General features: G+C 43.4%; 1 protein-coding gene across 4 annotated transcripts in view; it reads right to left on the bottom strand.

The window, feature by feature from the left end:
- Positions 1-6,309: 6,309 nt before the first annotated feature.
- Positions 6,310-26,922, bottom strand: part of TXNRD1 (thioredoxin reductase 1) — a 64,028-nt gene continuing 43,415 nt past the window's right edge. For all 4 annotated transcript variants that reach the window (XM_082636692.1, XM_082636690.1, XM_082636691.1 and 1 more), the window contains 4 exons: positions 23,768-23,875; positions 20,484-20,579; positions 17,148-17,282; positions 6,310-7,096 (listed from right to left, as the gene is read on the bottom strand). In XM_082636692.1, the coding sequence (XP_082492818.1) occupies positions 7,034-7,096; positions 17,148-17,282; positions 20,484-20,579; positions 23,768-23,875 (402 nt within the window). In that variant the 3' untranslated portion in view covers positions 6,310-7,033. The remainder of the gene's footprint in view (positions 7,097-17,147; positions 17,283-20,483; positions 20,580-23,767; positions 23,876-26,922) is intronic.

The following is a 26,922-nucleotide window of genomic DNA, read 5'->3' as shown; positions in this document are numbered from 1 at the left end:
GGCCCTGAATGCGGACTCCGGCAGAATGCCACAAGAATCATAAAAAGAAATTTAGACCAAGGCAGTCATTAAGCTGTGCGAGCCACACAGGAGGCAAGATAATTGAATTCCTAATCATGTTCCTGTCTCCTCACTTCACCATGAGAAATTCATTTCACCATTAGGCTCAAATTCACTACAGTAGGAAAGGGGCCGGGGAAGGGATGTGCCTATGACGAAGGCAATCACCACCCCACACCCTAGAGCGGGGACTCGTCCCACAAAATCCCCTTTCCACGCTAGGGCTTCGGGGGAGGGCTGGGGGTTACTGGCTCCTGATAACACCCACCATCAAGTTACCTTACAGGGCTCCTAAACGGGAAGGCACAATGCAAGGCTGTGCTCTTGTTTAATTTTGTAACTACTCTCAGATGAGGCCTATGTGGGTTCCCGCTGGCTGATGGGGGCCAGAGCGTGGAGGGGCCTTTTCTTCCCTGGCCTCTGTGCTTGTCCCCAAGGCAGAGACAGGCCTTTCCTTCTGGTCTCCCTCCTGCTGGCCCCACGCTTGCCCTGGGGTCACCCTCACATCGTTGAGCATCAGCGGAGGCTCTGAGACACACCCCACGTCAGCTGGGCTCAGGGTCCCCCGGGAAGGTACTTTAAAATTATACTCCAATAAAGATGTTAAAAAAAAAAAAAAAAAATATATATATATATATATATATATATAGAGAGAGAGAGAGAGAGAGAGAGAGAAAAGTAGCCTTACATTTGCCAGATGTAAAACTATGTTTTAGTAATACTCCGAAGAAAAGGCCACTGATTATAATAAATAGTTCCTATGTATCAGAGAAAAAAAAAAAAAAAGAAAAATGTGTAGTGCTCTCTCAATTCCCAACAGACTCCCTGGCTTGGGGCCCAGGAATGACAGACATTTGGAGGCTTTAGTCGTAGGTGGGAGTGAGCGGGGCTGGAGTAGAGAGAGACATGGAATTATCCTGAACTTGAATCTCAGTGCTGCTCCTTCACATTTTTGGACCTCATCTGCTGAGAGCTGAGTTACTCATACTCAACTAATAAGAATAATAAATAATAATAACAATAGCATCCACTCACCCAGCACCGCCGGCTTTGTGCCCCCTGTTCTAAGCACTTGATCACGTGCATAACTAACTTGATCCTCAAGGCAACTCTGGGAGGTGAGCACTGTTATTATCCCCATTTAATGGGGAAGAAAAGAGAGACCCCGAGAGGCTCTCTTTTTCTTCAACTTCCCTGTAGGGCCGTAGCTCCACAGTCGGCTGCTCTGACCTGCTCAATGTGTGCTGTCTGCGGGGGTCCTTGTAGGACTCGGGCCATGGCAGTATGTGCCTGCATCTTTAATGTACACAGGCAGTTGTAGGGCTCATTCTCTTTCTTGTTCTGCTTTTTTTCACCCACGTCATGGTACATCCCGCAATACTGTTGCGTCCTCCTGCCTCTGCCTCCCCCTGGCCTACTCGTTCAGCCCTTAGTAAGAGACATCAGGATTGCCTCCAACTTCCCAACATCACAAACGACGCTACAACAGACATCTTTTATTTTTTTTCGGTACGTGGGCCTCTCACTGTTGTGGCCTCTCCCGTGGCGGAGCACAGGCTACGGACGCGCAGGCTCAGCGGCCATGGCTCACGGGCCCAGCTGCTCCGCGGCATGTGGGATCTTCCCAGACCAGGGCACGAACCCGTGTCTCCTGCACCGGCAGGCGGACTCTCAACCACTGCGCCACCAGGGAAGCCCTACAACAGACATCTTTATGCGTGTTTCCTTATGGACACATGTGAGATGTCTGTCCACTTCTCCAGGGCTGATGCCTAGCAGCAGGACTGCTGGGTCATGGCGTACATGGTGCATGATCTGTCTAAACACCGAGAAGCCAACGGTCTGTTCTTGCACCGGCAGAGCCTGGGAGTCCCCTCACTCGGCGTTAATCAGCTGTCTGTCTCAGGTCTGACGAGTATAAGGCAGTCTCTTGTTATTGACATTCACCTCTTTTTTTTTTTTTTTTTTTTGCGGTACGTGGGCCTCTCACTGTTGTGGCCTCTCCTGTTGCGGAGCACAGGCTCTGGACACGCAGGCTCAGCAGCCATGGCTCACGGACCCAGCCACTCCATGGCATGTGGGATCTTCCTGGACTGGGGCACGAACCCGTGTCCCCTGCACTGGCAGGCGGGCTCTTAACCACTGCACCACCAGGGAGGCCCCCAACATTCACCTCTTAATCACTCATGAGTTTGCACACCTCTCACCTCTTGTTAGACTTTGGGGTTTCCTCTTCCAGAAATAACCAAGCCAATGTCCTTTGCCTGCTTTCCTTTGGGGTTCCTGTCTTCTTCTTGATGAGCCAGGATTCCTTGCTGTCATCTGGGTCTAAGTCTCTTGTCAGTTTCAGACACTGAAACTATCTTCTCCCAATGTTGTTGCCTCTCTAAGAACTCTTTTCCGTGGTGGTCTTGGTGGGTCAGTTTTGTTTTTTTTTTTTTGCGGCACGCGGGCCTCTCACTGCTGTGGCCTCTCCTGTTGCAGAGCACAGGCTCCGGACACATAGGCTCAGCGGCCATGGCTCACGGGCCCAGCCGCTCGGCGGCATGTGGGATCCTCCCGGACCAGGGCAGGAACCCGTGTCCCCTGCATTGGCAGGCGGACTCTCAACCACTGCGCCACCAAGGAAGCCCTAGGTCAGATCTTTCTATGCAGTCGTTTTGCCTTATGGTTTGTGCTTTTGCTTTTGGCCGCACCTCTCAGCTTGTGGGATCTTAGTTCCCCAACCAGGGACTGAACCCGGGCGGGCCCACGGGAGTGAGAGCACAGAGTCTTAGCCACTGGACCGCCAGGGAATTCCCTATGGTTTGTGCCTTGAGTTCACGGTGTATGAAGTCCTTCTCCACCTCTAGATCACAGAGATATTTTTGGTATTTGTCATATAAACTTTATGGTTGTACCATATACATTTAGGTCTTTACTGTTTCAAGCCTAGCTTTGTTATATGGTGCTTGATGACGATGCAGTTTTACAGTTATACATACAGTGATCGAGTTTCTCCAGTATTATCTGCTAAGGTGTTTGTCCTTTTCTTTTGATTTGCAAGCCCTGCAACTTTTTAGCTGTGTGGCTTTATTTATTCAAGAGGGTCGTTTGTGTTCCAAGCAAAATTAACGGAGCGCTGCGAAGCAGAAGCAGCAGCCTGCTCTTCACAGAGGTGGACACTAGGGGGCATACCTTCTCTTTCTGCTCCACACAAGCCGTGTGAGCTTTGACAAGACTAGGTAACTCCCAACATCATTTTGCTCACTTGAAAAACGGGTACCACAGCTCTAAGGGCTCTTACAGAGATGAAAACAGAACCACTCACTGCACAGAAAGTGGCCTGGGGGTGCAGCTGTTTCTCCTTGTCTGCAGCCCCCGTTAGTAATGCACCTTCTCTTCACAGTTCCTCTTGGGGCCACTTCAAGGCCTTTGCTCCCCCAGGCCCTTGTACTTGCAGAGCTACCCCTACGTCATTCCAAACATAGTGAACTGCAGCCCTTCCTGTGTTAAATATAACGTTTATAAATATATGGGCATTAGATCCAACGGCAGTTGATTGGCTGAAATAATATTACGGAGGCATTTAAAGACTCATCCATTGCAATTTTTGCTGCACCAATTTTTCTTTTTTTTCCTTCATATTTTGAAGCATTTTGTAAAAGGTCTCAAATGTCTTTATAAACACTAGGTCTTTTGCTCATTGTACTTAGTGGATAAAACAGCCCAGCCTTCTCTGCCTCAGCAGCACTAACTCACCTTGTGGCTGTCGACAGCCCTGCTGTATAGATAGATACTGGCTCAAACCCGGCACCTCCCCTGCCTCCTGAGCCTGAGACCCACCTACCCATCTTCCACTCAATCGACCCCACTAAGTCCACTCGAGGATGTGCGGTATTTGTTTCTAGTGCAGGAGCCAAGAACACAGGCCCCGGGCTAGGCCAAGTGCAAATTTTTGTCCCACCATTTTCTAGCTGTGATCTTGGGCAAGGTTCATTAATCTCTCTATACTCACTTCCTAATTTGTAAAATGGGACATTAATGACACTGACCTCAGAAAGGCAGTTGTGAGGATTATAGAAAAGGAGTCATGTGTGCAAAGTACCTGGACAAATACTAAATTCCCTTTTGCTATTACTACCATTCTGTTCAGAGAAGTTGTCTTCTCCACAGGATGTATTGTACCCTAGTGTCTCCAAGATGGGCTTGCTCATAAAAATCACCTGGAGTACTTGATAAAAATACACATTCCCCAGGTTGGTTGATTCCCTTGAGGATGATTCTGTTGGTCTAGGGTGAGACCCTAGAATCTGTATTTTAACAAGTGCTCAAAACCTAGATTCAATCTTGATTTTGTAATCTAAGACTGTTAGGCAAATTACAGAATCTCTCTAAGCCTGTTTCCTCCTATGAAAGATGGGAATAAGACCTATGTAGATTATTGTGAGAATTAAAAAAGTAAAGTCTGTATCATTCTGTATAATGTTTGGTGCATAGCTTCCTTTCCTTTTTCTCATCTTAGTCACTGCATGAAAACAACAGCTTCCTGAACTATTTCTTTCTATATTTTATTTCATTTTTTTGAAAATTGTTTTTAACAATTAATTTTTCTGGGTTTGTTTTTTCTTTTTTTGAAATAAAAAAGCTCTAAATATTCCTCTGAATACAACTTTAACTGTATCCCATAAGTATTCTCCTTTCTGTTATTTTCAGTTATCATAGTTTTAACCACTCTTTGATCCAGTTTTTGAAGAATGTTTCTCAATTTCCAGGTGGGTAAGTTTCCTGAATTTATATTTTTGCTTCTGATTTATGTAATCAGATATTATAGCTGTTATATCACATCTCTGTGAAATGGACTCAGGTTTCTTTTGTGGTTTCTACAAATGTTTCATGGACATAAAAGAAAAATGTTTATTTTCTATTTGTAAGGGCAGAGTTATACAAACTCAATGATCATGTCAGTCAAACAGTCTGTGTTCTCACTGCTTATTTTGGTCTTTTTCAGTGTTTTCTAAACTGGAGCCATTAAAAAACTCACCTTTGTGACTTTTCCTGTATCCATGTATCAGCTATACTGCTATTTAATACATTTATTTTAAAGAGAAACCAATGTCATTTGTCCTCTTAGCTCAATATGAATATGGGTTTAGTGTCAGTAGGAGCCCTGAGGTCCATTTGGCTGTCAGCTGAACAATCCCAAGACCACCATTCAACAAGAGCCACACAGGGTGGATATTAACAGCTTTTAAGGTTTCACATTGTTTCTTTTCAGAAGATTTATAACAAAAATACACGGAATTTAACATGAGTTCCGATACACTGGGCAGTTACGCAGACAAGTCTATAAAGTGGAATCCTTCTCATGGGGGCAGAACATGCTATTCCACAAAGAAGACAGAATCACAACATGATTAGGCATGATCACCCCGTACTGCCTATGTTCTAATTTCAGAGATTGGCAGACTTGGAGAAAAAAACAAATTTAAACATAAAGAAAGAAAACTGAACACAGTCAGCTGTCTCCCGCTCCTCTTTTCCTTTTCCCATTGTCTCCACACAACCAGATGGGACGGAGGGTGAGGCGGGGCTGTGAGGCAGACAGGGTCAGGGGATCTGCTGACTACATGCCGGGCAGACGCCGAGTTCCCTGAGGTGACCGAGAGACGTACTGTCAATCAACCACTCAGTGCTGTAGCCGAGAAACACACACAGAGGGGAGGAGACGAAAAAGGAGCTATAAGAACTGCTGGTGGGAGGTCTGATGTCCAAAACATGTTTAAAATCCAACTTCTGGAGTGGGAAAACGGCCTAAATATGATCCGTCGTCAGTACATTTAGCCAGAAATCTGTAACTGTAGGGTTAATACCTCTTTGTGATAATACGAGTTGGAATGATAATGCAGCAGAAACACTTCTGCCCAAATTCCACCAAGTACAGTCAACAGAAAAAGCCAAAACCATTTGGTTTTCACATGAAAATCCTTCACATCCACCTGTGTTCAAAAATAATAAATTATGATATTAACAGCTTTCTTTAAAAAAGTAATTACCACAAGAGTTAAAGTGTTAAGTGTGGAAAGACATGTTTCCTATGAATATAGTTCTTAGGAAGGGAGAGATGCGTAACACACATGAAAATCAAAGCTGTAGTATTTTGTGATTTTAGCTTAAAGCAAAAGCTACCCCCCAAAAAGTCTTTAAACGAGCGTTAAATGTTTCCCATTGCAAAAGATCTCAGCTCACTTAGACCAGCACACAACGGACTAAATAAAGACATTTATTGTTTTTCCCCATTTCAGCTGTGCATCTGCCTCCATGATGAAGAACAGTGGAGATCACGCTGTACGACCAAGTTCCCTGCAGTGGAATATTCCTCCAAACAGGCTAGCCAGGTAGCCATTTCATCATCAGTGGTATAGTGCCTGGGAGCACACCTGGCCAGTGGTGACCACTTGTTCTGGGGAGACGCTCTCTCCCCGGGACAAGCCTAGGAGCCACAGTGCGCCGTCCCAGCAACGAGCCGTCTTATTTGCACACGGTGGCCACGACTTGCTTTTGGATAAAAATTGTCTGCTATCATCTCTACTTTCACTAACACGGCAGAGAAAAAAAGAAAAAAATAACCAACATGAGAAAGGCTGACAGTGAGAATAAGAAAACCTACAAAGGAAAGGCCATGCAGAAACTGCTTCGACGGTTCCATCACCACCCACCGCGCGGGCTTGAGGCTGGTGACTTCATGGATGCCCCTCTGCGAAGCTCTGCCGAAAGCCAGTTTCGAGTGCGTCATGCTGACCCCAGTGCGATGCTGCCTGCCACCCACGCGTCACCTCCGGCCCATGAGATCCAAGGGGGCCTCGGGGCTATAAGCACAGGACACGTGGCTGCTGAAGCCCGAGAGCCTTCTGCAAACTTCGCCTTGGACTTGGGCAAGAAATACGTCAGTGGTTTGGAGTCCTGGCAGCAGCACCCACACTGGGGCTTAACCTCAGCAACCGGTCTGGAGGATGTTTCCCCCCGAGCGCTTGGTCACCGACAGTGTCGTGAATACCTGCAGGGGAGGAGACAGCATGAGACTCGGACACCGGCGCAGAAGTTAACTGGGCGCAGCTCAGATAACACCACGGGACTAAGAATGACTTGGGTGACTACTTACAACAGAGATGTAATATGACCAAGGTAAGCATTTCAAAACCAAGGCGAAAGAGAAAAAAATGTAGCTTATATCTAATAAAGCACTTACTTGCATGAGGGTGGTTAAAATAATACCCTGGTTGTTTATCAGTTCTCTAAAAGAAACGTACCATGAAATATTCTGGACACATAGAAAGAAGTGAAGTGCACTATCACGAACACCCCTGTGCCCACCCAACTCAGGGAGCTTCATAACACATGGTTCGAGCCCCATGTGTATCCCCTTCCTGATAACTTCCCCCACCCCCGACTGGTGCTTTGCTTTTGTAGGTTTTTAAAAACTTAATATGCAAATGGCAAGACAGTATATACATCCTCTTCTGCTACCTGCTTTCTTGGCTCAATACTTTATTTCTATTATTCACGCATATGGACACAGATAGCTCTAATTCTTCCATTTCTCACTGAATAGTATTCAATTACTATAGTATATGATACCATATTAGAGTATAGTATATATACTATAGTAGCGGTCCCCAACCTTTTCGGCACCAGGGACTGGTTTCGTGGAAGACAATTTTTCCATGGGTGGAGGGGGGCGGGCAGCAAGTGGGTGATGGTTCACGGAGTAATGCAAGCGATGGGGACTGGGAGATGAAGCATCCCTCGCTCATCTGCCGCTCACCTCCTGCTGTGTGGCCCGGTTCCTAACAGGCCACGCCCAGGGGTTGGGGACCCCTGTACTATAGTATTCAATTACTCAAATAGTGAGTATATTACAAATTACATACCCAGGCTCCTTTTGCTGGCCACTCAAGCTATAACCAATATGCTATCTGCAACATGCTATGACATTCTGGTACATCTCCCTGCACCTGGAGCTAGAGGTACAATTGCTGGGTGCGAGGGTAGGTGCAACTCTGACTTGGCTAGATTTCCAAAGTGCCTGACCAATGGATGCTCTCATTTGCAGTGACTGACAAGTTCTCCTGGTTTCACATCCTTGAAACATTGGTCCTTGTGAACTTAGAGCCTAAGAACTTTAGGTGGCTTTGATTTGCTACTACTCAGGATTGCCTATACAAAAAAAAAACAAGGGCTCTCAAACCTTAAAGCCTGTTCACGCTGATTAAAATACACGGAAATTGGGCCTCCCTGGTGGCGCAGTGGTTGAGAGTCCGCCTGCCGATGCAGGGGATGCGGGTTCGTGCCCCGGTCTGGGAGGATCCCATATGCCGCGGAGCGGCTGGGCCCGTGAGCCATGGCCGCTGGGCCTGCGCGTCCGGAGCCTGTGCTCCGCAACGGGAGAGGCCACAACAGTGAGAGGCCCGCATACCGCAAAAAGAAAAAAAAAAAAAAAAAAACACGGAAATTACAGATTCTAATTTGGCAGATCTAGGGTGGGGCCCAGGAATCTCACTTTTAGCAAGAGTCCCAAGTGATTCTAACGCAGGTTGCCTGAAGACCACAGATTAGAACTTCTTGAGGAACACCGGTGTAGGCAATGCACTGAGAATTTAATGCAAAATCCAAAGCCTAGAAGCCCACTGCATGGTCAACTAACCATTGGTTGTTTAACTTTGTGGTTTCCCCAAACAGGAAACCTGCAGCTCTCCCACAGTCTATCTGTAACAGTAATTCTCTAAATTGCCAAATCCAGAGGGCACCTTGCAGCTTTCATTTCTCAGCCTCTCTGTAGCATTTCTTGTTGTCGATCTCACTGACCTTCTAACAATTCTTTCTTCTTTTTGTTTCCGTGAAAGCACTCTTTCCTGTTTCCTTCTTTTGTGGCTATTCCTCAACCATGGCTTAGAGGTGTGCTGCTGAAACACCGATTTTTTCTTTTTTAAATAAATTTATTTATTTATTTATTTTTGGCTGCATCGGGTCTTGGTCGCTGCACGCGGGCTTTCTCTCGTTGCGGCGAGCAGGCGCTACTCTTTGTTGTGGTGCACGGGCTTCTCACTGTGGTGGCTTCTCTTGTTGCGGTGCATGGGCTCTAGGCACGCGGGCTCAGTAGCTGTGGCTCGTGGGCTCTAGAGCGCAGGCTCAGTAGTTGCAGCGCACGGGCTTAGTTGCTCCGCCACCTGTGGGATCTTACCCCCCAGGACCAGGGCTCGAACCCGTGTCCCCTGCAGGTGGATTCTTAGCCACCGTGCCACCAGAGACGTCCCTGAAACACTGATTTCCCCCAGCCCTTAGGGTGGTCAGAGCCCCAGGGCGGGTGGGCTGCAGAACCAGGTGCCTGATCGGCTTATTCCAGTGTGCTGCCCAAACAATGCCACCGTCCACACGTGCACGACATGAACAAGGCCAGGCAGCATGGCCCTAGGGGTCCTTCCTCAGCTCTCTCCCCTTTAGATGCTCTCGTCATGGTCTCATTCAGGCAACTACTCCCTTTTAGGCAGATGGCTCCCGGTGAATGGCAGCGCCACTACTTGATTGACCAGGCCACGCGCCACGCATCTGGAATTGACCCTTAATTGACCCTTAATTCCTCTATTTCCATTACTGCGGATGTACCGTCAATTAGTAAGTCTTACGACATTTTGCTTCTTTTCTGTCAAATCTGACCCCTCTTCATGTTAACACTGACTGAACTGTGAGATTTTTGTTAGTTTCCGAAACATATGGTGCCTTCACCTCCCTGTGATGACACTGTGTGGACCACACATTATACATTCCCGCCCTACTGGACACGGACATGGGGGGCAGGGGCTTGCTCTGGCCAAGGATACATGTGGAAGTGGGAAGCATCACTCCTGAACAGAAGCCTTGGGCACCAAGGTGCTTTTCCTATACCTCCTGTCCCTCTGCCATTCAGCCAGCTGTGCCCCTAGGAGAGGCTGCCCCATCAGCCAGGTCCTGGAGTGATGATGGAATTGGAGCTGAGCTGCAGCTGTTCCATGATGACCTTAGAGCACCACAAGGAATAAACCTCTGTTTTTATAGGCAAAAAAAACCCCAAACAAAATCACCACCCAAACTGATCATCTATACTGCCCAGGCATGAAAACATAAAAGGACTTTGTGTCAAATCAAGTAAACTTAGAAACTTATTTGGCTACTGAACACGATTAAGATTTTAATCCAAATCTTTTCGGTCACACCAAGTAAGTTGAAAGGTAACTCTAGTAAGATTCTGCAGAGTCCGTTTGTCCTACTCTAACCCAGACCGACCTTTGAGAACCACTGAGTAAGTATCATACTGAGACAGGAGGCTATGGCTGATTTGGGAGAGACCCCAGAGGAAGCGAGACTCATCAAGTGCTTGTATCACTGTCAGCACACCTGGACAAGCTTTTTGGTCAGCTGCATTCTCTGATTCCTGAGAAACAACTGGTCTCCTGATTTTTAATACAAAGAGGAAAGAGCACAAGAAATCGAGGCCACTTTGACTTACATAGGTCAAAGCAACAGGAATCAACATCAAAAATACTTGTGAATAAAAGGGGAAAATACTTTTGTGTAAAGGAGAGACAATACTGAGAAAAACCCGTGGTCTATTTTAGCCTTAAAAGCAGCAACAAAGCCTTTTTTCTCCCTATATATCAGCAGCATCTCAAAAAAGTCAGACCCAAGTAATAATGGCTAGTAAAACATTTAAAGTATGAACCCAGAAGAAAAATGTGTGAACAACTTGCATCCAAAAAAACAGTAATTATAAGAAAAAAAGGTTCATCCTTGTTAATAAAGGTATGTGAAAATCCTTGAAATAGGTATCTTTCATACTTATTAAAGAAGTTACACTGAATTTTGCAACGTTTTCATTAGCACTCAAATTCAACGCTGATGACACTGTAAACTAGTACAATTCTTTTTTGAAAAGCAATACAACTCCTTTGTTTAAAAAATGTGTGACTGTGGATGAGGACAGAAAGATATGCGATATATTATGCGATAATGAAATATGTGATAATGAAATAATATAATATGCGATAATGATAATATGCGATATGAGTATGCGATAATGAAAATAGCTGTGTTCGGATGATGGTATCACGGGCAATTTAAAACACCATCAAACATGCTCTCTCTCCAATTTTTATAAAGGAAGAAAAATAATGAGGCAGGGAATACATTAAAGCAAATTCCAGGCTTGTGAATTTGCAAGCTTATGTTTTATTTCTCAGGAATTAATTTAGAAATAGAACTTGTGGGCTTCCCTGGTGGTGCAGCGGTTGAGAGTCCACCTGCCGATGCAGGGGACACGGGTTCGTGCCCCGGTCCGGGAAGATCCCACGTGCCACGGAGCGGCTGGGCCCGTGAGCCATGGCCGCTGAGCCTGCGCGTCCGGAGCCTGTGCTCCGCAACGGGAGAGGCCACAACAGTGAGAGGCCCGCGTACCGCAAAAAAAAAAAAAAAAAAAAAAAAGAAATAGAACTTGTAGGACATGTAGTTAAAAAACTAAACCCATCAAAAATGGAAACAAATTAAGGGGGAAAAGAGCTCTTATCAATAGCCAGGACATGGAAGCAACCTAAATGTCCATAGACAGATGAATGGATAAAGATGTGGCACATATATACAATGGAATATTCCTCAGCCATAAAAAGGAACAAAATTGAGTTATTTGTAATGAGGTGAATGGAACTAGAGTCTGTCATACAGAGTGACCAAAGTCAGAAAGAGAAAAACAAATAACCGTATGCTAACGCACATATATGGAATCAAGTTACTGATGAACCTAGGGGCAGGGCAGGAATAAAGACGCAGATGTGGAGAATGGAGTTGAGGACACAGGGAGGGGGGAAGGGTAAGCTGGGACGAAGTGAGAGAGTGGCATGGACATATATACACTACCAAATGTAAAATAGCTAGCTAGTGGGAAGCAGCCATATAGCACAGGGAGATCAGCTCGATGCTTTGTGACCACCTAGAGGGGCGGGATAGGGAGGGAGGTTCAAGAGGGAGGGACTATGGGGACATATGTATGCATATAGCTGATTCACTTTGTTGCACAGCAGAAACTAACAACATTGTAAAGCAATTAATACGCCAATAAAGATATTTTTAAAAAAAGAGCTCTTATCTATTTTTCTTATACTGGAAGACATGCTGATGTTAAAGAGATGGGGAAAGCCAAACTGCTGTTGTTGGTTAGTCTAAACGGAAAAACTGATGGGGTCGATTCTTACACAGATTTCATACGTGCAGAGCTGCTTTAGAATTTTCATAAAAATACATGCAAAAAAAATGAGCAGAGGCAGCTTTTCGATCCCAGCACAAAGAACACTCACAAAAGGGCAAATGCGGTAGGCATGTACCTCACATTTCTTATCTGGCCAACACCTCCCAGCCTCACAAGACCCCCTTCACTGAAGACTGTGATTATGCTGACTATTAATAAAACAAAATTTCTGATGTTTGGCACTAAAAGTCATTCTAAGACATTTCACAGGGTCTTCTCTCTGATGCTCCTTCTTGAGCCATTTTTTTTCTCTACAAATAAACTTAAGTTGAAACTATTACTCAAAATGATGTGTAATCAGTTTCCTATTCAACTATTACTGCTCAGATATCCAGGATAAATTATTACCATACCGTCCTCACACTGAACAACGCTCATGCCATCACTGACACCCCAGGCCTTAAGAACCCCTCTCTCGTACTGAAACCAAGGGGCCTTCAGTCAAAACAACAGGAGTCCCTCCTTCTCCTCCAGCAATTCCAGAAGGAAACCCTTTGGAAACTATTTTGCTCCAAAAAGCAAAGCCTCCAATGAGGAATTCATCAACTTTTGTAAGCAATTATTTCTGAGAGCCAAAGGTTGTGCAATTGCCCAGGTTATTTTATCGAAATGGTACAGAAGAGTTCATTCAATGAATCGTTCTGCAAACCACCCACAGCTGGCACGGGAGCCGGGATAGTTCTCAACACTTGAAAGCAATGCCTAGGACCAATTTTCATATTATTACTGTTTCTAATCCATCCAATGGACTGACATTTGTGAAGTTTGATAAAAATGATTAGGAAACAAACTTTTAAAAGGCATGTAAAATTAAAACCCAAATTTTCTATTATATCAGATACTGTCAAATTACCCTTTAAGTTTCTAAACCTTTTTTCTTCATTTCCATCCTGATCTCATTACGGACTAGTAACAAACATTCTCTGCACTGCATTTTGAGTGGCACTCCTCTACAGCACATGGCTGTTTGCTAAAAAAACAAACAGAAAAAATGACCAGTGGGTCCAATAGCAAATCCAATTACATACTATGCCAGCCAGAGCTCAGCACTTAGCAAGAGTGTCCCTAAAAATCCCCTACTGATCAAATTTTACTTTCCCTCAATCAAGAAGCTTTAAGAAAGATTTCCACAGTCACGATTTTGTCACAAGAGTTTGGTTTTTCAAAATCTAGTTTCTAAGCAAGTTGCTCAAAACCAGAGGTAAAAGAAATCACCAGAGGAGCTTTCTCGAAATATACCTCCTTCCTCCACCTCCCCTCTCCCCAGAATACTGTAATGATGACTTTTTAGTCAAGCCACATCTTCTGTAATGAAATACCCTGGGGAAAACCAGCTAACCATGTGGTTACTGAGTATCTGCCGAATGCCAGGGACTCCCCTAGACGCTTTCTGCACAGCACGGCCCATTGGCCCTGTGAGTTACAGCAGCTCCACGTCAAATGCTGTGGGAAGGTGTGTAGAGCGTCGTCTGCACTGCGTGGTGCCTCGGAAGCCAGCCTGCCTGAGTCTGGATCTTGGTTCTGCCACTTCCAAGCTACCAGGTCACTCAACGGCTCTGTCCTCAATTCCCTCGGGTGTCAAATGGAGACACTCCTGCCACCCACCCCGTGGGGCTCCTGTAAGGACTAATAAGTAAGTCAGCATGCGGGGGGCAGGGTCCTGACACAGTCAGTAAGCCCTCAGGAACCTCAGCGCTTCTGCAGTGTGACTCCCCAGGAAGCTGCTCTTTCTACGACTGCTCCCTACTTCAAGCCGCAAATGTGAACCACTCTCAGTTCTTCCCACTTCCAAACAGCAGGCTAGTGCGATCAACTCCATCTCCTATTCCCTCTCGCCTGGACCATGTCTTGTGACACACACTGCCACGACCCCAGTTCAGGCCCCTGCCCGCCTCCAGACGTGCCTCGGCGGGACCTCTCCCCACAGCGCATCTGGAGGGATTTCTCTCAGTAAGGTGTCTGATCACGTCCCCCCAACCCCCGGACCCCCACCCAGCTTTAAAGCTCTCTCAGCTGAACTGCAATGGCCCTGGGATAAAGTCCAAATGTCCCGCCTTGGTTTACGAGGCCATGGCCTTCCTACCTACTTCTCCAGCCTAATTTCATCATTTTTCTTACCCCTCTCTGAGCTCGTCAAGCTACAGCAGTGCTCAGGACCTGAAAGGCGGCGAGCTCTTCCACAGAGCTCTCGTACTTGGCGTCGTCCCGACCCTAGGGCTCGTCACACTGGGCTGTAACTGGCACTTCCCTCACCTGCCTCCCTGCTCTGACTCACATCCTAAATCCTTGCTGCTCCCCAGTGCCCAGCACAGTGCTAGGCACATGGCTGCACGACAGATGTGCTCAGAGGGTGAGAAAATAGCATCCAGAGTTTTAATCTCGTTAATCAGCCGCCAGCTTGGGAAAAAGAAAAAGAGAAAAGCCCTATCAGAGGAGAAGAACATTCACCTCTGAGCTTCAACGTCATATGAGAACCAACAGATGGAGAGGCACAGTGGCAATCAAGACTTAAAAAGGGTTCCCATGGTGCCAGGTGCACCGCGGGAGCAGGCCTTTGGCTGACCTCCCTGTGGGCCCGGGCTTCAGGAGGACACCTGCCTCTTCACTGCACCTCTCTGCCCGGCTGGCAGTCACCCTGCCAAGATGCTGCCGCACTCTCACTGCTGCTGGGCCACAACACAGCACGTCACGACACGATACAACACAACCAAGTGAGGCGGGAGGAGGCAAGCACACGTCAGCCCTTTCAACCAGCCCACTGAGAACCGAGTTCAGATTAAAACATGAGACACTCGGGGCTTCCCTGGTGGCGCAGTGGTTGAGAGTCCGCCTGCCGATGCAGGGGACGCGGGTTCGTGCCCCGGTCTGGGAAGATCCCACAAGCCGCGGAGTGGCTGGGCCTGTGAGCCATGGCCGCTGAGCCTGCGCTCCGCAGCGGGAGAGGCCACAACAGTGAGAGGCCCGCATACCGCAAAAAAAAGAAAAAAAAAAAAAAAATTAGACACTTGCAGAACCAAGTTGGGAAGTTACATCTTTATCCCTGTCGGAGATGATTGTTCTTATTTTTAAGTATCTTAGACTTTTAAATATACTCACTGTCGTGGGTTGAATTAAGTCTCCCAGAAAAATGTTCAAGTCCTAAGCCCTGGTACTGTGCACATGACCTTATTTGGAAACAGGGTCTTTGCAGATGTAACCAAGTTAAAATGAAATCATGCTGGATCAGCGTGGGCCCTAATCCAATGACTAATTATCCTTACAATAGGAGGGAAATTTGGCCCAGATACACAGGAGATAAGATCACATGAAAAGCGGAGGCAGAGACTGGAGTGATGCGTCTACAAGCCGAGAAATGTCAAGACTTGCAACCCCAGAAGCTGAAGCGGCAAAGAAGCCATCCTCTCTAGAGCCTTTGGAGGGAGCACAGCCCTGCTGACACCCTGATTTCAGACTCTAGCCTCCAAAACTCTGAGAGAATAGATTTCTCTTGTCTTCAAATGCCCAGTTTGTGGTGGTTTGTTATATCAGCCCCAGGAAACTAACACACTAAGTGTTCTTGAAAAAAAAAAAAATTAAGTTTAATTGGCTCCTTCCCTAGACAGTCTCAGTCATCACACTGAATAAAAGACATACTGCCCGTTCTTTAAGAGCTTTTAAAATCTATTCTTTTTAATTTTTATTTATAATTTTTTTTTTTTTTTTTTTTTTTGCGGTACACGGGCCTCTCACTGTTGTGGCCTCTCCCGTTGTGGAGCACGGGCTCCGGACGCGCAGGCTCAGCGGCCATGGCTCACGGGCCCAGCCACTCCGTGGCATGTGGGATCTTCCCAGACCGGGGCACGAACCCGCATCCCCTGCATCAGCAGGCAGACTCTCAACCACTGCGCCACCAGGGAAGCCCTATTTATAATTTTTGAAATTTAATTTTACTTCACAAGAACAACAGTTTTCAAAAAAAGAAGGAAAAAAAACACACAGAACAAATCAACACATACACACAAAGTTTTCTATGAATAATGCCACTAAACAGGTGCTTATTAATACAGAGGAACACACTATCCCTACTCAGGGAAAAGGCAAAAAAAAAGGAAATGAGAACATTTTTCCAGGCTGCAATTCTCAGTTCCATACCTAAGCCTCTTTATGAGATAACCTCTCCCCACCTCCAAGTTCTCCAGCGTAGACACTTTTTTGGTTTCCAGGCCCTACTTAGTGGTATCACAATATTCGACTCTTGGAATGAGCACTGACAGGCATGAAGAAACACTGACACCCAGAGGCCCACACTGGTCCATTTCCAGTTCTACTGCCATTTGCTTGATCTTTTACAAGCCTCACTTTCATTCTCATTCTTTGATGTCAAAAGCTCACAAGGTAGACATCATTTAGCCTCTGGGTAGCTCAGGGATAACTAGGATTGATGCTCTTTCTGGGTACGAACGGCATTATTAGCTGACTGCCATGAAAATAATTTAGGACACATGATAAATAAAAGATTTGAGGCACATCTCTATAAAGCACTCTCATGATTTTTACCATTTAATAGCATGACGGTACTATCTGGTTACCAGGAATGAGAAACGTATGAAAGAGAAAAAATCATTTCTAGAGACAAGGCTTTCTTTTGAGATATTCTCCATCACTAATAAGCTCTAAGGAGGTAAAAGTAGCTCGAGTACAGCAGAAAGAACACTAGCTGCAGAGTCCTAGATCTGCCCCCTGTAAGCCAGGTGACGCTGTCACTTTGAAACAGAGCCTCTAAAACATAGCGACCCACCTCTGCGCAGACGGGGTGGATTCCGATGGTGCCGTCCAGCTGGTCTTTGGTCAGCCCGCACTTGAGAGCTGCTGCGAAGCCCTGGGTAACTTCTCCAGCATTTGGACCCAGTACGTGGAAGCCCACAACACGTTCCTAAGGTACAAAAAAGTTAATACAATTATGCGGCTTTTCCCCCCTTAACAGACTGGAATATTTCCCCAGTCTAATCTAAAACCCCTGTTCAGAAATGGCCAAGGCTTATACTAATGCTTGCTGCTAAAAGCTGTCTAGGCTGAAGATACTCCAACATGGGCCAGTACAGAGCGTGTGGTCACATCAAGCAAGAAGGAAAAGACAGGAATCGGCCATGGATGATGATGAAGAAAAACATGAAAAGCAAAAATGTGTGCAACCCCGTTAAGCACCAAAATGTTCTGGAAAATGTTTTCAAAGGGCCGTTCCATTGTGCCCTCATCTCCTCTATCTGATTGTCTCAAAGCTCCAGATAAACAACCTGTGGTAGCTGAAACATTTAAGAGCAACCATTCAAATTAAAAAATCATTTACACTAAAGTTTTGGGGGTAGATAGCACAGACTTAAGATCCTTCCAATGTGAAAACACTTCAGAAAAATTTTTTTATTGGAGTATAGTGGTTTACAACGTTATATTAGTTTCAAGTGTACAGCAAAGTGAATCAGCTATGCATATACATATATGCACTTTTCTAGATTCTTTTCCCATATAAGGCCATTACGGAGTACTGAGTAGAGTTCCCTGTGCTATCCAGTAGGTCCTTATTAGTTATCTGTTTTACATATAGTAGCGTGTATATGTCAATCTCAATCTCCCAGTTTATCCCCCTCCCCTTACCCCCTGAACCACAAGTTTGTTTTCTACATCTGTGACTCTATTTCTGTTCTGTAAATAAGTTCATTTGTACCCTTTTTTAGCTTCCACATATAAGCAGTATCATATGATATTTGTCAATCTCTATGAATGAAAGCAAGAAAAAAAAATATTTGGCAACTCTGAAATACCTGTGTGGGAATTATTTTGGATAAATTCTAAATCCCAAACTCAGGCTACCTCTGCCAAGAGCAGGGAAGCCTGTTGCGTCTACTGCACAGACTTTCCGAGCCAGCTCGGGGGTAGTGCATCCAGTCCAGCACCCTCACAACAGACCAGGTAGCTCAGGTGGTGAGGTGCAGTGCCTTATCTAAGGTGCAATGCTCCCTGGAAACAATCAGGAAGGGCATTCTGTATGTGATACATTCCATGTTAGACTCTTGCGGTATTCATCCTGACAGTCAGGGGTTATGTATATGGATAAATAAAACACAAAATATACTAGGCTCTTAAAATATGCTAGATTTACATGTAATAATATGGATAAATCTCAAACTGAGATTCAAAAAAAAAAAAGTGCAGGCTTCTATTTAGCTGAGGATACCACTCTTCTTTAAACCACATTGCATGACATTTATGGTAAACAATAGGCAGCAAACATAAAAACACGAACAGGTGAGAGAGTCCAACTTGAGGACAGTGCTGCCTCTGGAGTAGAGAAGGAGTGAGGGGTAGAGATCGAGAAAGAATAGGAAAGGCGGCACCGGCTAGCGGTCAACAGCATGGATTCTACGTTGCCTGGGACTGAATTCCAGCTCTGCCATTAACTACCAAGTACCCTGGCACAGCTACTTAACTTCCACGCTTCAGTTTCCTCGTCTATGAATGGGGATAACAACAGCACATACCTCATAGGGTCACGTAAGGATTAAATAAGTTCGTACATGTGGACCATTAAGCAGTCCCTGGCACATTTCAAGTGTTCAATTACATATAGGCTATTATAAACTGCCTCTGTGATGGTTATCTCTGATAAGATAAAAGCTCTGAAGCAAATACACCAAAATGTTAATATTCATTTGAGTCTGGATGGTAGGCACATTCTCCCATCCCTTTCTGTAAATTTTAAATATTTCGTGTAAAAAAAGAGTAGCACACAAAAAGCATAAAAGCCTGGTAAGCAAGTATTATCTAAAACCAAGCACATTTAGACGCTGTGAAGTGACCGACTCAAAATGAATAAAGCAAGCCCCAAGGATGGTCAAGTTCCAGAAGCAAGCTTTTGTATAAGACGGCTCATGACAAAAGAGCAATGACAAGTATTCGTCTCTTCTAATACTATCTTTTTAATGAAAATAATTGACAACAATGTCATCCTATTTATCGCCTCAGTCATTTTAATTAAGGTGAGTTTACTGGTAGTGAAAATTATTTTTCATATTATATAAAAAATGCCATTTGAACAAATGACACGGCAGTTCAAAAAAAAAAGGACAAAACAACTGGATACAGTTAAAAAAATTAAAGACTTGCTCGGTGTGAAAGAAACTTCTGAGGTTTCATTGATTGCCTTGTGCAAATGAAGTATCTCTTGCTAGACATGAGGCTGCCAATGAGAACGTCTGACATTTTCTCCTTTTCTCCTTTCTCTTCTACAGCAGCATGGTATCTAATGTATACTCATACAAATGACGTTATTAAAACTTATGTCTAAAAAGATAAAACTCTACATGAAATTGTTCTCTATGTTAACTCTGTATAGCTTGTTAGAGGTTATCCTAGTATGTCCATTTTTTAAATGCATCTATGATGACCTTTTTTGTAGAGGATCCAGGTTTATCCTAGAACCTTGGGCTCTGCAAAAAGCAATCTGCAACTGTGCTACTGTGTACAGTGGTAGTTTCTAAACAGGATATATCAGTTAATTATACTCAAATCCCAAGATAAGAAAATGAGTTTATTAGACTTTTAACATATGGATTCTTTAGCATTGTTTATAGTTCTACTGGGGACACTTTTTTTAAAAGTAAGATCTCAGCTAAGTTAAAAGTATCAATTCTCATAAAGATTCAATCCACATAGGTGAGGGATATCAGGAGGTACAAACTTCCAGTTACAAAATAAATCAGTCACCGGTATGAAATGTACACTGTGGGGAATATAGTCAATAATTATGTAATATCTTTGAATGGTGACAGATAGGATACAAACTTGGGCTATTACTGTTCTTTTTTGTTTTGTCATTATTTGTAGACAGTTGACAGCTTCATTGGTCCCCTCTAATAAACACAAGCAGTTCTCAAGTTGTCCCTCTGGTTCCTTCCTCCAGAAAGTTCTGACTGCCTGCCCACTACATCCACTGCAGAAGGGAGTTAAGCAGTGTCATCATGGGCCTTGCCCTGGGATAATGTCCCAACAGGAGACCAACAGGTTGAACGCTAAACGAATGCAATGTATGTACCATGTGAAAAATTAGTAGAAAGGAGTAAATAAGATTAGCACTTACACTGTCTTTGATATTGCAGACTATTTTTGCATAACATTTGTTGTTATCTCTTGATGGAATCGTCCATTCCAATGGCCAAAAGTAACTATGGTAAACCTAAGAAGAGGGAAGCACAATTTAGACCCATCATCTTAAAAAGTATGTCTGTCAAACATGAGTTGTGGTGTGAAGACGGTGGAGGCTCCTTAATGTTTAATAATTAGACTTTCATTAAACAATAAAATTCATGGAATACATAGGAACCTGGTCAGAAGGTAAATAACTTTAAACTCATAGTTGACAAGCCCTTTTGCTATAAGCTCATTCCTTAATTACATTTAATTACATTTCAACCACCAACGAATAAACCTTATGTAACAGCAACAAGAACAAACAAATGAGAGAAAGAAACCATGTAATTACTTGCTGTCTTGCATTAGAAAAAAACAAAACAAAAAAACACCACCTAGCTACCTCACAGGAATGACAACTTTGGGCAAGAAACAAGTAAGGTGCCAGGAACAATTATAGCAATTATCTAGTTCTCTGACTTAATATTTCCAAAAACATTTTCTCCTCTGAAATTATTCACCAAAAGTACTGAAGGAGAGAAGGAAGGAGGGAGGGAAGATGGTAGATAGAAGGACAGACATCGTTACTGACATTTCATAAACTTAAGTCTTGGATGACTAAAGGGATTTTTTTCTCCTCCAACTGCTAGCCTCAATTCAAAACATATATGTTTGGTAGGACCTTTTAAAAACATACTGATTATGTAAACATTATATAACATTCTTTTATCTTGTAATATGATGTGATTTTTTAAAATGTGTTACAATATTGAATGTGTAGTATCATAGCACTGCAACCGTTACACCGAGAAAAAACTGATTAAAGCAATTACCCCCAAAGGCTAACAACTGCTGCGTTGTAAACATAAGCCTACGAGTAACTGTTTCTTATTTCCCTTGCATTTTTCAAGATTTCAACTCAAATGCATTGTTTTTATAATAAAAAATGCAAATTCTAATAAAACGAATGCCAAAGATTATCTGTGAAGAAATACAGAATATATATATTAAGAACCTTACAATTTAAATACCTTCTGATAGCAATCTCTCCTCAGCAAAAAATCAGAGAAAGAGACAATGAGTAGCAAAGATGTTCAAAATTCTATTTATAACAGTGAAAAACTGTAAATAATCTATTAAAAGAAAGGCTTACCAAATTACCGTACAGCACCCCTAAAAGGAAATACTGCACAAGTCTTTTTTTTTTTTTTTTTTTTTTTTTGTACGTGGGCCTCTTACTGTTGTGGCCTTTCCCGTCACGGAGCACAGGCTCTGGGCGTGCAGGTTCAGCGGCCATGGCTCACGGGCCCAGCCACTCCGCGGCATGTGGGATCTTCCAGGACCGGGGCACGAACCCGTGTCCCCTGCATTGGCAGGCGGACTCTCAACCACTGCGCCACCAGGGAGGCCCCATAAGTCATTTTTTTTTTTTTTTTTTTGCGGTATGCGGGCCTCTCACTGTTGTGGCCTCCCCCGTTGCGGAGCACAGGCTCCGGATGCGCAGGCCCAGCGGCCATGGCTCACGGGCCCAGCCGCTCCGCGGCATATGGGATCCTCCCAGACCGGGGCACGAACCCGTATCCCCTGCATCGGCAGGCGGACTCTCAACCACTGCGCCACCAGGGAGGCCCCCATAAGTCATTTTTAAAAGCGGTGTTTTTAGAGGGAAATTGCTTGTGACCTAACATTAACTGTAAAGTATAACAGAAAACTGCACATAACTTAATCACACTTAAACTAAAATATATATACCTACACAAAATTATATACACACATATAATATATAACATAAATACTCAGAGATTAGAATATGCAAAAATATTAATAGTAGTTATCTTTTCATGAATTAAAATTTGTTTTTATATTTTCCTAATTTTTCAAATTTCCTATGAGGATATATTATTTTTTACAATCAGAAAAGAAGTGTTTTTTTGTTTGTTTTTTTATATACAGATTTTTAAATTTCACTTGATAACAATACTTTCATTCACTGTACAATCACTAACAGATACAATATCCAGAAATATTACAGACAGGCAAACAAGTGAAAATTTGATATTTTAGGCTGAAAATCAGGAAGAGGTTTGGCTGTCACATGTAGAAAGCTCCTATTTAATACAGTCAACTCATGTTTAGCATTCCTAATGGAAAAGATGAACATAACAACAAATTATATCATTTTATTATTTTTCAATCCAAAAACTTTCCTAATTTTAGAATGCAACCTGTGATTTTATTTTTTAAAAAATGATAAGAAGAAGAAGGATTGCCTTCCAAAGCATGTTGGCTTTAGGCTAATATTTTATTTATTTTTTTTTTGAGTTTTGAATTTTATTTTTTTTTATACAGCAGGTTCTTATTAGTTATCCATTTAATACATATTAGTGTAATATGTCAATCCCAATCTACCAATCCATCAAGAAAAGAAGTGTTAATAATGTGTTACTGATAGACTGATATTACATGCTACTACTAAAGCATATAATAAAGAAAAGACTAAGGAATTTAAAATAGACTTTTATATTACAAATTTTACTCTGATTCACAAATCTGGTCTTTCAGAAGGTTTTACTGGAAACTTTTTTCCCAAGTGATTTAAAACAGCAGACCCTTTGTGCAGCATTATTTGTATATATAAAAGTAGTTATTTCATGTGCATTTTCCTTGACTATATACAGGATAAAAGGTGACTGGCAAAGTTAGTATAAATTAGAGGGTAATGGTAGGAAAAAAAAGTTAATAAGACAGTAGAAATGTAGGTACTTTTTAGTTTCCTTCCTTGTATTTTTAACCATATAAATAATTTAAAAAACCCAGTAAAAGTGGTTTGAAAAAGTAGAACTAAGTATTACTGGGTCAACTGATAAAAGTGATAAATGGAAGGCAGGTCAGATAAAAGTATTGTATCAACATTACATTGTCTAAAAAATAGTAACCACTGTGTGGTTATACAGGAAAATGTCCTTGTTCATAGGAAATACACATTCAAGTATTTAGGGGTAAAGGGGCATTCAACTTACTCTCAAATGGTTCAGGAAAAAGAAATACACACAGATGCACAAAGAAAGAGGAAGAAAACATGCAAAGTATAAAACAAATGGGCAAAATGTTAATAAGACATGAATTTGGATAATGGGTATACAGAAATTCTTTCGGCTATTTTTCAATTTCTCTGTATGCTGAAAATTATTTTAAATTTTGGGGGGAAAAGTAATAGTAAAGAGTAGAACTTACCTCAATATTTTCTTCCCCAAATTTCTCCACAGCTTTCTCTTCAGAAAGACCACAAGCACCATATTCCAAAGGAGTGAAAACGGTCGTTGGAACATTTTCATAGTCACACTGTTTCAAAATGGAGGAAAAGAGTTATGACAGAAGGAATTTTAACTCAAAAGAGCATATGCTTCAAAAAGGTTCAAATTTAGGAGCGGAAAGCAGACTAATAAAAACCTACTATGCTGAGAACCATTAACTGATGTGATAACATTTCAGCAGAGGTTTAAAGTCTGTTAATACCAGTCATGAATAAATGATTTGCGTGCCTTCTCCACCCATCTACCAACAGCCATTACAAGGACATACTTTCTCTCCCTGAAATAAAGCAGCCAAAAACACCAGTGCACCCAACGCTTAGGGTCTCCTATTATTAGTGGCAGAAGTTAACAGACTTTATTGGAGAGTCAATCAGGCAATACAAACTAAGAGCCATAAGAACATTTAATAATTTTTGGCCCAATAACACCACTTTTAGAAATCTATGATAATAATTTAATATATAGCAAAAGCCACATGCGTTAACTGAGCAATGCCGCAGTTCTCATCAACAGTGGCAATATTGGAGTGGCTTTAAAATGCAAATAAGGAAGTGATTCTGTAGTACATATTTCCAATGCAATCTTATGCAGCCATTAAAATGGTAATGAAGACCACAGCAACAAAAAAGTTCATGATTATGACAGTATTTCCAAAGCACATTTTAATAGGCGGAGATGACGACGGAAGGGTTCTGAAGTCAAACAAGTTTGTAAAATGCTATATTAAGCAAATTAAACAGGTTTCTCAACTATCAGATTCCTCAGAGCCTTTGATATGCTGATGTGAACTGTGAAAAATGTAATTATGTAAGTGCCAAATATATTTGCCAATGCTATTCGGAAAAAACCTACCCAGTCACATTTGGACACAGAGGTAAAGCCTAAATTTAAAGTAAGCACTTAAAATATGAAAAATACAATTCTCCCTCTCTAACACCGTAGGGTGAGATTTTTAAAAAATGTGCCTCCCTCTAGAAATAGTATAGTCTTTTTTCTCTGAGAAGAGCACAAATCCTTGGAATTCCGATTCAAAAGTAAAGGCAGACATCCACTTACAGCCATAATGGACCACATTTACTTCCTGTTTTAAACAACTAAAAACGGGACAAATATGAAATACTTTTTAAGACACTGATGGTAGGGTGTGCAGCACTGTGGTCCCTGTGAGAAGGGAAACAAATGAGGTGAGACCAGCGATTGCTCTAGTCTCCTGCCCAGAGCAGTTTCCAGGGCTTGGTGCAAAGAGAGGGAACAGAGTGCAGGGTCTTTCTGAGTTAATGAGACAGAGATCCCAGTTCAGGGAAGCCAATGCGTCCCGAAGCTGCAGGGCAGAACACCAAAGTGGGTAGAGCTGCACAAAGAGAACTTAAGATCTGCAGAGAGGGCCTCCTGAGATTTGGGCTGAGGGCTGATCTGTAAATGGATGCCAGAGGAAAGCACTCAAGGGTGAGGAAAGAACCACTGGAAATCAGTGAGCCCCCAAATGACCAGAGCTCTTACAGGACGGGAATCAGTTTCTGTTCCCACAGGCCAGAGTAGAGAAAGAGTTCGTAGTAAGAGGAACGGGGCAGAGTCCTTGGAAGGGCAACAATTGAGTAGTGGAACTAAATTGGGCCTAAATGAAAGGCTGCTGTTGACAAACCCTAAAAAAGGTGAAAAGCAAGCTACACAAGGATAAAATTAATCCCCTGTAACATAACGGGCCACCAGAACAAAGTCCAACAATATATAAAGGAATTCAACAAAACCCAGCCCCCAACAGCGTAAAATGCACGAAGTCCGCATCCATCCAAAGTAACACGACATGCAAATGAGCAAGAACACACAAACTAATACCAAGAGGAAAATCAATCAACAGAAACAGACACTGCAAAAGAGATAAGGGGATTAGCAGAGCACATTAAAAGAGCTATTATACGGCTTCCCTGGTGGCTCAGTGGTTGAGAATCTGCCTGCTAATGCAGGGGACACGGGTTCGAGCCCTGTTCTGGGAAGATCCCACATGCCGCGGAACAACTGGGCCCGTGAGCCACAGCTACTGAGCCTGCGCATCTGGAGCCTGTGCTCCAGCAACAAAAGAGGCCTCGATAGTGAGAGGCCCGCGCACCGCGATGAAGAGTGACCCCCCGCTTGCCACAACTAGAGAAAGCCCTCGCACAGAAGTGAAGAACCAACATAGCCAAAAATAAATAAATAAACAAATGTGGGTTTAAAAAAAAAATTTAAAAAAAAACTGGAAATAATAACAGTCCTTTATAAAAAAAAAAAAAAAAAAGAGCTATTATAGGGACTTCCCTGGTGGCACGGTGGTTGGGAGTTTGCCTGACAATTCAGGGGACACGGGTTTGATCCCCGGTCCGGGAGGATCCCACAGGCCATGGAGCAGCTGAGCCGTGTGACACAGCTACTGAGCCTGCGCTCTAGAGTCCACGAGCCCGGCTACTGAGCCTGCGCTCTAGAGTCCGCGAGCCCGGCTACTGAGCGCGCGTGCTGGAATTACTGAAGCCCGCGTGCCTAGAGCCCGTGCTCCCCAACAAGAGAAGCCACCGTAATGAGACGCCCACGCACCGCAACAAAGAGTAGCTCCTGCTTGCTGCACTAGAGGGAGCCTGCGCACAGCGGCGGGGCCCCAACCCAGCCAAAGATTAAATAAATAAATACTTTTTTTTTTTTAAGGAGCTATTATAAATGTGTTCTGTAGACTCAAGAAACGAGAGAAAAATAGGAATCCGCTGAGGAGAGAAAAGGAAAATATATTTTAAATAAGTAAAACTCGTAGAGATGAAAGAAGCTGCTTGAAGTGCAAACTACACAGAATGGGATTTATATCCCAAGACAGTGTAAAAGATCAGTGGACTTGAAGACACTGCAATAGGCTCTCTAAAAGAATAAAGCACAGAAACAGGGAGAAAAACATGAACAGAGCCCTACAGACCCATTGAGGGAACCAACATTCATTAATGTGAGGCCGAGGGGGAAAAAAAGAGGGGGAAAGCAGAAAAATTAATTGAATGGCTAAAAAATTTCCAAATTTGATGAAAACTATGAACAGATAAACCCCAAATCTCTACATAC

Source organism: Mesoplodon mirus, assembly GCF_964341445.2.
Source record: "Mesoplodon mirus genome assembly, chromosome: 11".
In the NCBI taxonomy this organism is placed as follows: domain Eukaryota; kingdom Metazoa; phylum Chordata; class Mammalia; order Artiodactyla; family Ziphiidae; genus Mesoplodon; species Mesoplodon mirus.
This window is presented reverse-complemented; position numbering and strand designations above follow the sequence as displayed.